We start from the raw sequence: 16,812 nt of genomic DNA, 5'->3' as shown, positions 1-16,812 counted from the left end.
CATCTCGCATTAAGAACACGTTTATTGTGAAACTTTCGCGGTTGTAAATGTATGTACAATTGTTAGTTATAGTTGATTACGTGTTTTTATTCGAAACCCTAGCGTAAGGCTCTACAATGAGGTACCCCATTCTTCCCCGTATCAAAAACCCCATCTTGTATGAAACCATCGTTTTGTAGAAATCGATATAGATATTTGTACAATACATAAAAAAATATTCTAATTTTGAATATTTCACATTAAAATAGATGAAATGAAGATTATTATACAAGAAATTCAATGGACTTACCGTTCTTAAATATACCTATATGCATTATAAATTTCTTTGTCACACAAAATAAGATCGACGTAGCCACACAAACAGTTCACGACTTTCAGAGCTATAAAGAAATGACCCGTGCTACCCTACTCATTGTTGTCGGCGACCCAATTGTTATAACATAATAGCTTCCTATTGGTGCATTCGTCACATGTCTAGCATCTTTCAGTTAGCGTTTAGGCACGATACCCTATCTTACCTCGCTACTCCGTCATGCCCCCCGCCCCTACTTAAGTGCAATAAAATTGCAAATGATGGTGCGGTCTGAAGTTCATAGTCTATGTTTTGCCTAAGAAAAACGCCCTGGAAAATCTACAATGTCAAAGACCGATAACTGTCATCGTTGCTATAATATTAACCGTCAGCAACCGTCTCCATTTAAAGGTACGATTCGTGTTTCACCAATTTGGTAGAGTTCACCAGCATATTAACACGTTCATTGCCACAGTTTTTATAATACTATCCGGCTAACATAGTAATAAAATATATTTGTTTTTAGCGTTGCTGTTAACGATATAAGTATTTACACGTCGACTTGAAGACACACTACTTTCATTATTACTTTATTACCAATTATATCGAGTCGTTCGGAAAATTCGTAGCTTTCCGAACATGGTTTCTTCGTTACCTTTTTAATGGACAAATGAAAAGTTGTTTGATCTGGTGAACAGGTAAAATTTCCGAGGTGTGGATTGAACGCATTTGCTGTAGAAATTGTTCGTCGTTTTGTTTTTGTTTTCTGTAAGAAATGCCGATGAAACGTATGAATAAGCAATGTTCATTTTTATTATGTTCTATCAAACGTGTAAAACAATTGCACTGTTTCGACTGCAAGATTTTATAGCGTCTACCTAATTATAACTAGATTTTACTTTATCAGCTGATTATTAAAGAAAATACGTACAATGAAATTGATCGAAAAATGTAGAAAAATAGTGAAGAAAAAAGTCTATCCTTAAAAACATTAGGAATTTTCCGAACAACCTAATATTTAGGAGATGATAAATGCTCCGGTCTAAGAATTGAATATTTCTTCATGTATACATATAATTTAATGGCTTCGGTCACCGGTGACCATCATGGCAGGCAACATGTTAAGCACAGTTTTTGGTATAAATGACTCTGTATCAGTGGATAATGTACCAAACATTTAATATATAACGAACATAAAAGAGTAAAAATGTTACTCCAACCTTGACAGTCGTTCACAGAAAATTATTTTTTACATTTTTAATTTCTGCTTTTTTGACAACAAAATGAATTACAATGCAATATAATTTGATCAAAGTTCATAGAGAGCCACGTATTCAAATGATTTTTTTACTCAGTATCAGCAAAGTACTAATATTTTATAAGTTGTTTCTATCATAGAAAATATATATATTGTGCAATCCTCTAAAACAGATCACCTTCATACCTCCTATTGAATTTATGTTATGTATAAATAATGTTATACAAAACAATTACTAGGTTGTTACATAATAAATGTCATTTTCCAACGCACTTCACTTTAGCCATCTTGAAATCGGTAAACATAGGATAAAGACACTTGTAACCCGTTAGACAAAGAGTCCGATCTATATACATAGATCTGCTTTGATTGAAAATCTTTTTCTTAAGGTAACTTGTGATCGTTTAAACTGTGCAGTTCAAAAACGACATTCATTATGCAATAATCTAATATCATGGTTCGGAAATAAGAAAGAACCAGTGATAATGCCCCAGAATTGCATAGATAGTGCATAGAATCTGTAGTGTAAGATAATTGATTGTCCCAGTTAGGGATAAACCGATACTGTCAAGGCATCGATACTTTTACTCATAACTGGTATCGAAAAAAAATATCGATATCTACTTAATATTTCATTAAAAGCATCTATACTTACTTGTATCGAAGGAAAATGAATACAAAGTTCTTTTTCATTAATACATAGGATAGATTATAACCAAAGTTGACCAGATTTTTATTCGAATAGTACATAGAACAGTATCAACAACATAGTACATAGTACAATGAAAAGCTGCAGTATCTATTGAGATTAAATCATTGTATGTCAAACTCATTCAGGAGGCCGTATTATTTTGTCATACAAATTCATACTTTCACGTTTAAACGATTAAAAATAACGGAAGTACTTTTTCATCTTTAATTCGTTATTCCAAACTCTTTATCTAGAAAAGAATGAATTTGCCCATCTCTTATTTTAACGAAGATATATTTTATTAATGAACAGTTATTAATAAAGTAATATAACTGCACGAGAACTACCTTCACATTCGATAGCTTTCTAATCGATTACTCGCTCCATTCGATATGAATACTTTTTTTCGATACCGAGTATGTATCGCAACCGAAAGTATTAATCGAATACTTTCAACAAAAGTTTCCATTATTTACTTGTATTTACTTGGGTCGGTTTATCTCTAGTCCCAGTCCGCATTCGTTATCATGGTAAAGACACAACTGACGATACGAATCTGTTAATAACAGTTGTGAATAGTATTAGAGCGTCAGTTGTCTTCTTTTGCTATTGTTTGTAAAACTACATACAATATCTCAATGCTACAATGAACAGATGCTATAACGAACGAGGTTTTAGAACCAATCAGTTTGCTGTAGCATACCCCACTGTGGTTCGTTTCGAAGGAGCACGGGAAAACAAACATACAATCCATTATGACTCTTAAACGAACTTAATTGACAATAGAATATACTGGATTGGAAATATACATATAAAGATAATCAAGATATAAAGTTGTAGACGAAGATAATATTGTTTCATTTATTCTTGTTACAGAAGATAATGACAAAGCTACAGGAATGATCTGTTAGGTGTCGTTCGAATATTTATTTATGTTATTATGCGATCTTCCATGCAATAAACATTCATCTTTTAAAATTATATTAGTTTCATTGTTTTATGATAAATATTGAAGTAAGAAGAGCAGCAGAAATAAATTTTCAACACACTTTTGCACAAAAATTAAATCTATTTTATTGACAGATTCGTTCATCGACACAGATAATCGCAGAATAGATGTTCGGTTGTTCATCCGAATTTTTATACAGGTGTCACGAATAAAGGTGCGGGAATTCTCCAGATCTTGTAGTAACATGAAAAGAGCTTCGCATGGAGCACTAGCCTTTATTCAAGTGATCTGGAGAATTTCAGAAAATGCTTTATAGCATTAAATTTTCGATCTCCTATACCGATTACCCGAACGGATATGTTTCTCTATTAGTTTGGATAATCGGTGTTCTGCCGTAATTGCAAATTTTTCACGATTCATAAACACTTTTCCACGTAAAATCTATTGTTCCTCTCAGTAATAAGTCGCCGGAAATGTTTTATTCGTATTTTCAACAAATGTAGTTTCAATGACCTACAATGAGTTAATCGTGTTAATTCATTCAATGAACATCATTACGCTCGCGACGCACCGAGAGTAACTGAAGCGAATATATATACATACATATGTACTCGAGAACACTTCAACCCGACTTTATTCATTTATAAGAAGTGTGTACCGGCTGAGAAAGTTGACAGCCGGTACGATTCGCGGATTTAAAGTACGCTGCCGAAGGCCGGGAAACGAGTTACTTCACATTCAGATCGGGCTCGTCATTCTGTTTAATTTGCAAATCAGTTAAACACACCGAAATATTTTCTCGTACACAGGGTGTCCCATTAATCATGGTAAAATCGGGAAGAGAGTAATTCTATGTGAAAAAATAAGTCGATGATATAGAATAAAATTTAGTCATATGAGACTTTGTTTTCGAGAAAATTGGTTTGAATATTTACGGAGGATTCGATGGGACCCTGTGCACTTGACTATGTCATGGTTGAACGGATCTCAATACAGACCACTATTTACTTTTCTGTTTGTATAAAATTCTATTGACACCAGTTCGCATGCTCATGATACAATGTCATGATCAGTTGTCTTATTATCTTACTATCTTTCAGGTTGATCTACCTGTTTCTAAGTATAGACAATGGTAAGTAATCGAGAATACGTGGATAGGCTTTCATATGATTATTATCTGATAATTGAAACTGACTGTTCAATGTTATGGTGATAATTTTAATTAAATATTTGGAAATTGTATGATTCATGGCTGATATGTGACGACTGCGTTGTATTTCCAACAGAATGATCCACTTATACTATTTGTAAACGTTTTACTGTTTCAGAGTGTGACACTTGATACAATTTTTTTTATATAGAGGTTATATCTTTTATAATATTTTGGCACTGATTTCGATTTTTGATACACTATCGGAAATGATTATTTAGATGCTTTTAAGAAATTATAATTTTATGATCTAGTTTAATATTGCTGTTCTTTAGTATTTTAACCGTTTCGCGATCACATTAGTTTTTTTTTCTTAACAATTGGTTGTTAATCGATTATCACGTTTGTAATGGATGCTGACTTTGAGATCAATTTTTATTTTCTCTCAAGTCAACCAACTTTTACTTTACTCTTATAAAATGTTCTTTACGTATCTTAAAAACTACTTCCTATGGGATCATTCGAAGCACGGGTGGGACACGAAACGAAACTTCACCTGAAACAGTTTTTAGCAGTAGAAACGCAAATTATCACGAACATATCATTCAAATAATAAAGAATTTGCACAAGCTGTTTATAACCTGGACTATTTCGAACAAAAAAAACATAAATAAACGTAAAAATACACAGCAACAGCAAGACGAAAACACACACCCTCATAAAGAATTCCACTAGGGTGGATGCACCAGTAAATGAACACAGAGAATGAACATTATAGGTATATAAAAACGAGTAACTTGTTACTAAAATAAGTAAATGATTACATATTTTTGTTTCATTTTTTTGTTTTATATTTAAACTATTTTCGCATCATTGATTAGAAATGTTCATTTACTGGTGAAATTGTTTTTTTTTTCTCTTTTTAATTTGATTAACACCATTTTTACAATTTACGAAATTGGAATCTATACGCTATAAAAAGGTATAGATATTAAAAATCTAAGTAATATTATTATCACTTAAAATTCGACTTTAACAATTACAAAATCCCTTAAGTGTTCACTCATTGGTGCGTTTACGCTATTGTGGTTTTATGCGGGAAACTGCGGTCTGGTATGTCTCACGCAGTTTGAGTATGTACTGAAATGGGACATGCAGTGGATGTTCAAATTATGAGAATCATCTGCATAAATTGACGATTTTACTATTTTAACTGTATTTTTTTATACTTACATAACCTAAGTTCAATTTTCTAGTGTATTTTTAATAGAATATTGTTAATTCATAGTTTAACCAATGTAAAATCCTTGTAATGTGATTTTATTTCTACGCAACCACAAAGAAACATATTTTTCGTATTGTGGCTCCTACCTCATTTGATCATCTACTGTATCTCTTGAACTGGTCACGAAAGTGTTACAAACCGCTTGAAAATAACTTTGGTGGGTATATTTTAAAGATTGGAAGAGAGCTCGTCGCCGAAACAATAGTCAACCGTAACGGTGGAAAGGAATTCACATAACGGTAGTAAGGTATTACAGTATGTATAGTATTTTTAACATTACAATAAAACATATGAGCCATTTACATGTGATGTGGACATTATTCATATGGAACAAATAAGTATTGCATATAAAGGTCTTACGTGCGAGGTGCGCGCGTGTATATGTGTAATTACGACTACTATGCTTTTGGTAGAATAATACAATACAAAAACGCAGGAATTAAATTAATGTGAATTTCGGTAACGTGATGTGTCTACACGCAACAAGCGACGAATAAATATCCTTAATTAATTGTGACTGATAAAACCTAGAATACAATCAATTAAGGTTTTCATTTTGTTTTTAGGTTCGTCGATACTTTAGTCCTATACGGGCCCTCTCACCAGATCGCCTTGTTGGGAATTTAGGGAGGCTAAATACTAGGTAATGTAAAAGAAAGTAAATAGTTTGAATTTAGAAACAGAGTATGATATATTGAATCATAATAGGAATTTACATACAATAACTTTGGTAAAATGATATAATGATAGTATAAATTTTAAAAATGTGTACAACTCAATAGCTCGGGATATAAAACGATTGAATGAACATAAAAAGAAATATACGAATATAATGAGAAGAAATAAATTTAATAGGGGTTATCGTCAGGAGAATACTATAACGAACAGTTGCTCGGTATACGAAACACTTTAAATTTTAAATTTCAAAGACAAACAAATACGCGTATAGAAATTATAAAATAAAAAATTAATTTTCAGTAATTCAAACCCCACAGTTGTAATTCAACTACTGGAGACTATTTGTCTAACAATTTACGATGAATTGATCTGGAAGAGTAAAGAAAAGGACTCATCTAAATTTTAACGGTGTTGGACTTTTGTCAACAAAAATTTCCTTCTCGTAATTCCTAGAATTCTCTCCCTTCTTAGAATATTGTATTTGCGTGTTACCGAAAGTGAACCTGATAAGGAAGAACACACACACACACTGTGATTAATTGAATTAAAGTAAACGGAATTTATTAAATATCGAATCGAGTAGAGTCACGAAATAAAGAAGTTAGAACTGTTAAGACTAATAATAACTGTTAAATTATCTAATAAAAACTAAAGAAAAGAAAAGAGACAAATATTTAAACAATGAAATGAATTTTCGTAAGAGGTATGAATCCTTTTTGTCGTGTTTTCTAGCTTTTAGGCTAGCGCGAACAAAACTCTATCTCAAATAACACCTCATGAACCCTTCGACACGCACCTCGCGATTGTACATCAAAAAGTGTCGCAGTGTTGTACCCTCGGAAGAGATCAGAGCGGGCCTAGTCTGAATTTGTTTACAATGCATTACTGTTGTGCCTGATGAATCAGGCTGCGAGATTAATGTGTTGAGAATCGTGATTCGTTAATTTAACGTGTGATAGGAGTGTGTATATCGTTCCTCCTCTAATTCTATCTTTCTTTCTTTGGTTTCTCCGAATTAATTCCTTTACTCCTTCAGTCACGGCTATGGGAATCTTTGCTACGTTTTGATATGCTAACTGTACGCCGAATTTTGATAAAATTATAGACGGAGTGTTCTTAATTTACATGACGCTAATAGAGAGAAAGGCATAACTTTCACAATTAATTAAATGATATATGAACATGACTATTATCCGATGAGACAGATAGTAAATGTTAAAATCAGATATGCCCTTCCTCTTACTTACGAAATACATATATAGTATTGTTGCGTGGGCGCGGCTAAAAAAAAAAAAAAAAAAAAAAAACACAAACAAAGACAATGTTTATAAAAAGGAAGAATTATTTATTTGAAGAGGAGGAGTACTTATCTTGACACGTCTTTTCTGTTCTACGGTTGTACCACGACCCTACGTTGTCCCTATTTTGGACATCGTTACCAAAACGACGCCGTTAATCTGAAGTCTCTCGCTTTAACATTATACAATACGTGCTACCTGTCGAGTAACACGTAACAGTATGTAGTGGGCTGACCGATGTGTAGCAACGGAGTCCGATATATGATTTAGAATTTGAAATTAAAACTACGAGTTCTATAACAATTTAGATTATAATTTTGAATTTAACTGCGCACGCGAAGTAGAAAGTTCGAGATGCTCGATATTTTATCAGACCGAACGCCAGAGGTTTACATTCGGCAATTCGGTGAAGTAAATATCAAGCGGTCTGAACGTGGGACCACGTTGAATCCAAGGAAAAGAATGCGTTATATATTATATGTATATACAAGCTTATTTGCGTCGCGAATGAGGAAACTATCTTATAAACATCAAGGACCGTACTGCGTTCGATTAGGGAACTCCCACAATGCTATACATATATTATCGTAACGCATTCCAGCCAATGTAAAAGAAAAAAAAGAATTTTGTTCGGAACGTAACAAAGGTGTATGCTGAAACCTGGGTAAGACGACTAATACAAGCGCTATTATTAACTGGAGTTATTTGTAAGTTTATCATGGTAAAATACTAAAAACTTTAACATCGACAGTAAGGGTTTTTAGGTGACTACAGTCAGCTTCAGTAGAGAAGGAAGTAACAATAAGAAAGAGAACAAGATAGGTACAGAGATGAACTTTAATTCATAAATCAAGTCCTCCTTCTAATAAAACTGGAGTTAACAAGAATCGTATTTTGGCTAAATATGTGTGCTCCATTCCACGTCATTGGAAGCTACACTTATATTTTTATAAACATCACATTGTGTACATTATAAACGTTTAGAGTATGTCAGAACATACCGTATATTGTCGATGATCCACGAAAGGCCTCTACGAGAGAGAACGTATCAAGTTTCCTATAATTTGTATTTATGAAGACACTCTATTAGGTCATCGTATTTGAAACGATGACTGTTTTATTGGCACTTTATATTTAATTTAATTTCAAAGAATTTTATGAAGTATGATTATGTTCCGCAGTTAAATATATGTGCGTACAGTGAGTATTACAAACTTAAGTTCATAAAACTAAATTCTTTAATTTGCAAGTTACTAGAAAACATTATTAATTGTAGTTTTTCAGCTAAATGTTTTCATTTGTTTAAAAAAATGTGTATCAAATGCGTGATAAAGTTTTATGGAGTTTTTTCTTGCCTTTGACTTGAAATTTTTGAAATATAAATACAGCGAAAAATTCTAGCTAAATTTCATCGTAATCTATCATCTGTTTTAATTTATTTTATGTATTTTGAAGTCGTTTAATTAGTAAACAGGTAGTACCTTGTAAAAAGTGTAAGTCGAATTCTAACATAATAATGTAAATGACGCTACGGTTAATACTTTTCGTTTATAAAAGTGTAACCAAATATCCAACGGCTGGATATGTCTTCAAAGCAATTCACGATGATATAGTTGACTTTGTTGGTAGACTGTGGATGCTTATGAGTTTTCAGCAAAAACGAATATCCATACTATAATGAAATAAGAATTTCAGATAGAGTCGAAAAGCTTAATTTAATTATTAATTTAGTCAATCTTTTAATATACATATGTATACAGTATTCAGTTTGTGAAAAAGTTTTGATGTGTTTTGCTCTAGCAAAGTACATTAAATAAATTTAATAATAATTTACAAAGAATTTCATGCAATACATAATGGTTCTTTTATAACATATGTATTTTCAATAGAAATTTGTATTCTAATAAATATATTTTTGAAATATTGTTATTCAGTGAATTTATATAATTAAATTATATGAATAAATTTATAGTTTATCAAAGAGTGGAATTGATATAACAGCTCTTCCAAACAAATCACAAATATTTCTTTACAGTGTTTACAACCTTTATTCCTTTCATTTTTAAAATTTTGTCTAAAGAGTTCAATTCAGTTTTTTTTTAAACAATAAAACATAGCCAATCGCGGCAAGTTTCATCGTAAACACCAATTCACTGTGGTCCATTGACATCGACCATAATCGTTTATTGTTTCCACAAAACCGTGACGATCACATCATCTGCAGAAAATCCATCGAAACTTTTGCACTGACTCAATACATTCTCTTCCCTTCCAGTTTCTATAAACTAGTTTAAAAAATTTACAATTTATGTAAATAAAGTTCTATCAAGGAGTTACACATGATGGTTTCACTCGACGAAAAAAGGAAGCAGAGTGACAGTATAATCGAATGTACAATAAGAATTGCATTTTCTTTGTTAATAACCGCCCAGTTCGTAAAAACCGTGTGCTATTACGTTATTATGCCCACTTCCTTTTGATTGTTATTTATCGTGCAGACAACAAGCTATCACATTACAGCGATCGAGAATTTTTTTAGAGTCCTTAATCTCGTTAACGTCAGTGCGGCTGAAACCACGTTTCCATTCAAGACGATAATGATAAAAAGGTAACGAAAACAAATATTAGCGCAATAACTTGTTAATCAACCAACTCTTTAGACGTATAACCGGTTCATGTTCAGCGACAGTTGTGGTTCGTATCGTAGAATTTATGACAACAGTCAGATATTCTCCGAAATATTTCGTAATACACACGACTGCGTAATAACAGTGTTATGTAATGGTTGAATGAAAAAATGTACATAGTGGGAATAATTGAAACGGTGCGACAGCATGCAACTACCATATGAGTTGATTGACTTCAAGAGTGACGAAGTAGATTCTTTGAATTTTCTTTAATTCTAATAGAATAGAATTTGTTTTATAAAATTTTTCTTCAAATATCTTCATTAACGCTGTTGTTGTGAAGTTAAATTTTTTTTTTCTCTTTATAATTTAAAGAACTTAATTCACGCCACTTCTTAAACAAATCGGTAAGTTTCTTGTTTATATATTTAGACAGTCAGGTACAAAAAGGTAGCACACTTTAAGAATGACTTAATTTATATTTATTAAACAATGCAAATTAGACAATGGATATATTTCAGAATTAACAAAATTCATAATTTATACTGCAAACAAATATATGTATACACATGAACAAAAAATTACGCTGTGTCACATTTATAGACGAAACAAAATTTAATTTAGACGGACCTGATACATAGTTTTAATTACTACTACTTAATTACTAATTACTACCATGATTTAAGAAAAGAATAACAATTTTGAGCAGCCGTAAAATGGGGAATGACAGTGTAATGATTTAGGCTGGTATTGGTTATTATAGTAAAATGGAATTCAAATTTATTACAGACTGAATAAATAGCAATAAATATCTTGAAATGATTAATAAACAAATGCGTACGTATGCTACAACAATTGCTGGAATTAATTATGTATTCCAACACGATAATGCTGCAGTCCATACTATGAAAATAGTAAAGTAGTACTTTTCGACTAAAAAAATTGAACTCTCTAAGTGGCCAGCAAGATCTCCTGATTGTAACTGTATTCAGAATTGTTGAATATATCTTGCCTGAACAGTATACAGGGTGCTAATAAAAATGTGGGACACCTTCACAGGGTGGATTCTACATATAAAATTAAGACGGATGTCAAGAGTGACGATATTGCGTTTGAGGCTTCGTTTCAGAGTTATTAATTGTTGACAACACGGGAAAAATACGCGTGAAGTACGTGTGGTGCGATGGGATATACTACTTGAAGGGTTGATTCCCAGCTGATATACGGGATCGATCGATGATCCAGTTAAAATAAATGAAATAAAACCAAATGAATGAAATCAACTCGTGAAACAGTTGAAGAGCGCGCCTCTCAAGTAGAATAATCTGCCATGTTAGACGTATTTTGCTCGTATTTCGCCCGTATTTTCAACAATTAATAACTTTGAAACGAAACCTCGAACAAAATTTCGTTATTCTTGATTTTCGTCTGTGCCATGTAGAGTCTATTCTGTGACAGTGTCCTACATTTTTATAAAAATTGAATTGTACAAACCTTTGCCAAAAAGATTGAATGTAGTCATTAAATGTAAAGACGGTTCTACAAAGTATTAAACACTGAGTACCCTTAATTAATTTGTTCATATTTTCAATTTTTTGACCAATATGCTATCACTTTGTCCCTTTGAATTTCTATAATATTTATATTTCAATTTTTTCAATATGTATAAAGAATTTAATTTGCATTGTTTAATAAATAGGAATTGAGTCATTCTTAAAGTGTGTTATCTTTTTGTTCCTGTTCGTTATTGAATTCAACAACTATTTTATAAATACACTCTACATGATATCACTTTTAAAGACAAGAGAAAAAGTTCACTCCAATTTTTGGTTTAATTGTCCAAGTAACTGTACAAGAATTTAAGTGAAATATATGTGCGTTTATTACGACATGCAAGTAACATTTTCTTATGATACATATTTAATGGGTTTATTTAACATAAAAAAATTATTTAACTTAATATTTATGTTCCTTATAAAACTTTATGCCACTGTTATTATTGAATACCCTCAAATCTGAATTAGGTTTAAGTTATTAGTAGTTAAGATGATACTAGGGATATAGTGTAAGACGGAACATGAGAATACACATCCTTTGTGATAGCGTATGTTAATTATGGCAGAAAAAATTATTGTATTGACAAAATATTGTATTGTTATAAGGAGAATTGATGTAACTGTATGTGAACGAATGATGCAGTCACAAACACTCAAGCCATGCTTCAACAACTACACATTTGTTACAATATTATAAAAATCGTAATACCTATTAAATCGGACACAGTAAAATAACCTTGAATATCGTTTACAAGGAGAGAAACAGTATTTTCGCGTGCTTGTGCTTGTAGGAAATTAACTGAGGCCCAAGGCTAGGTGTTTGTTCTTTTATATTCGAAGAGTTAATGGTTTAGCTGACTGCCCTTTTGGGCTTGAGTCATGGAGTCGAAGGTCCAGTATGATCTCAGACGATGACATTGTGTTGACGATGATGTTCAGCGATAGGAGTGCACAGAAAGTCTTACTATTATGAGTAATATGGTCGTATCTTTGCTCCCAAAGGCCACACTATATTATCCTATCGATTCGACCATACATGAGTTGGCGTAACCCAGAGAGGTATTTTTTATCTTTTGATAAAACGTCGCAACCCTAACAACCCACCCACCCTTTACCGTTCAAAAATGCCAGGTGTCTTTCAGATGGACTAGGTTACCATAACTCAGTGTGGTCTGTCGGAATTAAAATCCGTTAATCTTCGTTTTACACTTCCGCCACTGTTCAAATAGTAGCAACTCTTAGACTTATCCACATCTGCCACGCTTTGGATATCTTATGGGCATCGCACAAAAACATTGATTTTCTTGGGGCCGCAGTCAGCCCCATGCCCGTCAGTTCTCGTGGAGCAATACGACCGTAAATACGTTCAATTTCCGTTGCCGCATCAATCTGGAACATCCAAGAATGATTCCTCCTTATTCAGGACCCAACATATCATAATTTATAATTTAGGAAACTCTTTCGACTAAGATTTTCGTCAAGCAGGGGGAAATGCGACTTCTTAAGGCGCTCCAACCAGGCCCGGATTAAGATTTTTTGTGGCCCAGGGCTATTAAACCTTCGGGGGCCCCCTTCATTGAAAAGCAGGGGGTGAAGGGGGGGGAGGTAGAGGGCACAAAATTTTTGTAATGCAACATACAATAAAATACATAAGTTTACAAAAATTAAAATTTATTCTATGTGAACTTAAATATCATTTAATCCTAACGAACGCTTTATTATAACGAACAATGATTCGTTATATTTTAACAACTTTGATCCGAAAATTCTTTTCAAATTGGTTAATCTTGAGAATTAATAGAAATAACATCAAGAAAATAACAATTTGTAGTCTCGTTTTAGAGTCCCCACTTACTTAAAATTTTTCACTAGTCGCACAATATTAATTTGGTATGCGACGCGTGTTCAATTATTTCAACCGATACGACGAAGATGAAAGTATGATTTGGAACTTACAAGGTCAATTTTAATCCGTATTGATTCGTGTTCTAAACGAATTATCTTGACATGCTGATACAAGAAGTGCGACAAAATTCGCTGTATTTACGATAATAATAGAGATTTAGTAACTTAACGAACATTTTTCTGCAATACATTGAAATGTATACAATATATCAGTGAAAGGGTATAAGTATTCAAAGAAGAAAATTCTTTAATATCAAGATACGCATTCCTGGCTTCATGGAACGTAGTAAATGTCAACATTACTCTATATTTTCAGATTACATACTAACAATAAGTGCTACAAATATTTTATCATATTTAATTGGGCGACATTGACATTTTTACGGTATTGTGCTACAAATATTTTATCATATTTAATTGGGAGACATTAACATTTTTACGGTATCATCATACGAGTCAAAAGATCACCGTACTTGTTAATTCTTTTTCAAAGCATGCCTTTAACATTCTTATCAAGAATATTTTCACACTAATTATCATAACGGCCCAGACGCCATACAATTATAGAAATTTTATGTTAAACTCGTGTATCTTGTCTCGATTTTATTTTTTATTTATTTCATTTCAGTTTAATTTATTATTAGACAGTAGGAGTTTATGCCAATTCAAAATTTCAGATACTAATATACAAAAATTAACATTAATTAGAATTATATTAAGAAAGACACATAAATAGAATCATATTCTATTAAAATCTTTATTCAATTACATTTTACAAATTACGAGATGATGTAAATGCATAAAGGTCCACAGTCCACTTATTATGAACAAAATTACCTTTGTTCATTATGAATGAATGGTTCCACGTGAACAGTGTTATACAGTGTCCATTGTTTATACGTGAAAAGCGTATCTATACGAACATCAGAAGTTCATACAATACAGGTTCTATCATAACAAACGAATTTCAAGTAATAAATCGCATTCTCGATTACCATTGGAAATTTATTTCTCAATAACACAAATATTACCCAGCACTCCTTTCTACAAAATAAAGCGCCTAAAATTGTCTTCCCCACGTTTATGTTCTGGCCATCAATCACAAAGCAGTAGCGAGAATGAAACTAGGTTTATAAGATGTTGTTATCCTTAACATTACTTTCGTTTATAGACTGCGGGCAATACAAACATCTCCGACAAAATATTTTACGATCACACTGATTACATTTCGAATCAGGCCCGATGCAGACGAGCGAGTTCTGTCGTCTCGTCTGAATATAAAAGTTCCGTGCAGATTTTGTCACAGCGGGCCAGCGATATCCGACAGTAGACATTCACCTGCTGCGAGCCGTGAGGCGTCGCCGCGTATAAACCCGCTCGTGTGTATTTCCTGATATGTTTTTGTTTCTGTGTACTTCTGATACGCGCGAGAAATGACCGCAGAACAAAACTTGCTCGTCTGCATCGGGCCTTATAGTCACTGTTATGAATTCTTCAATTTGTCGCGATAAAGACTATGTTCCACTGACCTCGAATTTTAAATTCATTTGTTTCAGAAACCCGATAATCATACTACGCCGGCCTGCCGATAAGCAACGAATTTCGACTCTAGCGGATCCATTCGAAGTCAGTGAGCCTTGTGCAGTAACAGAAACCAACTCGTCCCGCAATAGTGTTCTCCGATCAAGACGAGTTCTCCGTCGAAACTGTTCGGTTCCGTGACAAGAAAATAAAAAGATATATTTTTTTTAACGAGCACAAAAAGCGCCAGTGTCAATCTACAGTTCGATAAAAGTTTCATACGTGAGCACCTCTACATTTAACGTACGCGTTTTTCAAGAAAGTCTGACATTTCGTGTATAACAATTCTCTTGAACGGGCACGAGAGCATTTCTATGAGAGATCGTTAAATTTTTTTCTTAAAACCCCAGTGCACGGATTCAGTGAACAGTGTTTTAATTACATTTTTCAAAATGCATTCCCTGCAAGCCAGATTCGCATTGATGAAGTACAGAAATGTGCTGCAAGTGTACAAAGTTTCATCGAGATGTTTCAGCACCGATGTGGAGTACAAACCCATCAGAAGCGTCCTCGTCGCGAATCGAGGTGAGTTTTGTCTTTCATTTTCAATTCTATAAATGTACCGGTGATTATGAACGTGGCCTAAGACAGTTAAATATTTTGTAACACCAAATGAATGATACGTTCAATTTCTGTTTAGATTTCTCACGTTAGGCTATTTTTATAATTTTTGGCAAAATTCATTAATTTTATGAACTGCGACAATCTTACGTGGACCGTACCAAAAATAATGAGACTGTATTTATAAATATTATTTTTGCGACACATATTTAACAGTAAAAATAATGTCCCTGAAAATAGTTTCACTGAGAAGTGATACATTAATGAGGTTGTTTTTTCCACTGCTTGAAGCCGTATTCGAAGTCTTTATCTCTGTTACGTTTACCAACATCGGTTGCAGCCTTTTTGAACATTTTCAACTTTATGGAAATAATGTTTCTCTTACAGTTATTTTTTATTTCTATCAATAGAAAAAAGCACATGAGTTGAGATCTGAAAATCAAAACTGCTGGGGTATCCATCGAACTTTTGATTGGAGCGAGAAATTGATTTACAATGATCATTTTATACGTACCCAATTTTGTAATCTTCAGTAGGTGTTTTTTTTATAGGTCTTTAGGAGCTGCTTTTTTTCAGAACTCTCAGTTTTCGAAAAAATCAATTTTAGGTATGACTGATGTAAAAGACTGACGTGTTTGTTAGCGACTGACGAGATTTATCATTGACGGATCGCGGATTTTATTTATTTGTAGTGAATGTAACTCAGTACATTGTTTTTAAAGAAATACTTTTTTATAATTGAATAAAGGTTTTATTTTCTGTTTCAACTAGTTGAACGATTTCAATTCAATTTCTCCTTTAGAATTAATTTATAAAAATCTGAATTCGCGTGAACGTTTATAGTATATTTGTGAAAAATGTTATTAGAATGGATGTTTTATTATAGTTAGGTCGTTTAAAAAGTTACTGCCGCCTCAAAGCGTAAAACTGCAGTCTATAGTTTTCAGTTTATCAATGAAAACGCAATTCGACTTCTTTCCA

The 16,812-nt window shown here is 32.7% G+C and overlaps 1 protein-coding gene across 1 annotated transcript in view; it reads left to right on the top strand.

The window, feature by feature from the left end:
• Window positions 1–16,812, top strand: part of LOC107185253 (pyruvate carboxylase, mitochondrial-like) — a gene marked incomplete at its 3' end in the record, with an annotated part of 82,520 nt that overhangs the window by 26,239 nt on the left and 39,469 nt on the right. The window contains exon 2 of the mRNA XM_015576672.1: window positions 15,246–15,795. Within this exon, the coding sequence (XP_015432158.1) occupies window positions 15,663–15,795 (133 nt within the window). The remainder of the gene's footprint in view (window positions 1–15,245; window positions 15,796–16,812) is intronic.

This window comes from Dufourea novaeangliae, unplaced genomic scaffold (assembly GCF_001272555.1).
Source record: "Dufourea novaeangliae isolate 0120121106 unplaced genomic scaffold, ASM127255v1 scaffold4, whole genome shotgun sequence".
In the NCBI taxonomy this organism is placed as follows: domain Eukaryota; kingdom Metazoa; phylum Arthropoda; class Insecta; order Hymenoptera; family Halictidae; genus Dufourea; species Dufourea novaeangliae.
Note: the sequence above shows the minus strand (reverse complement) of the source record. Positions and strands in the feature narration are given on the sequence as shown.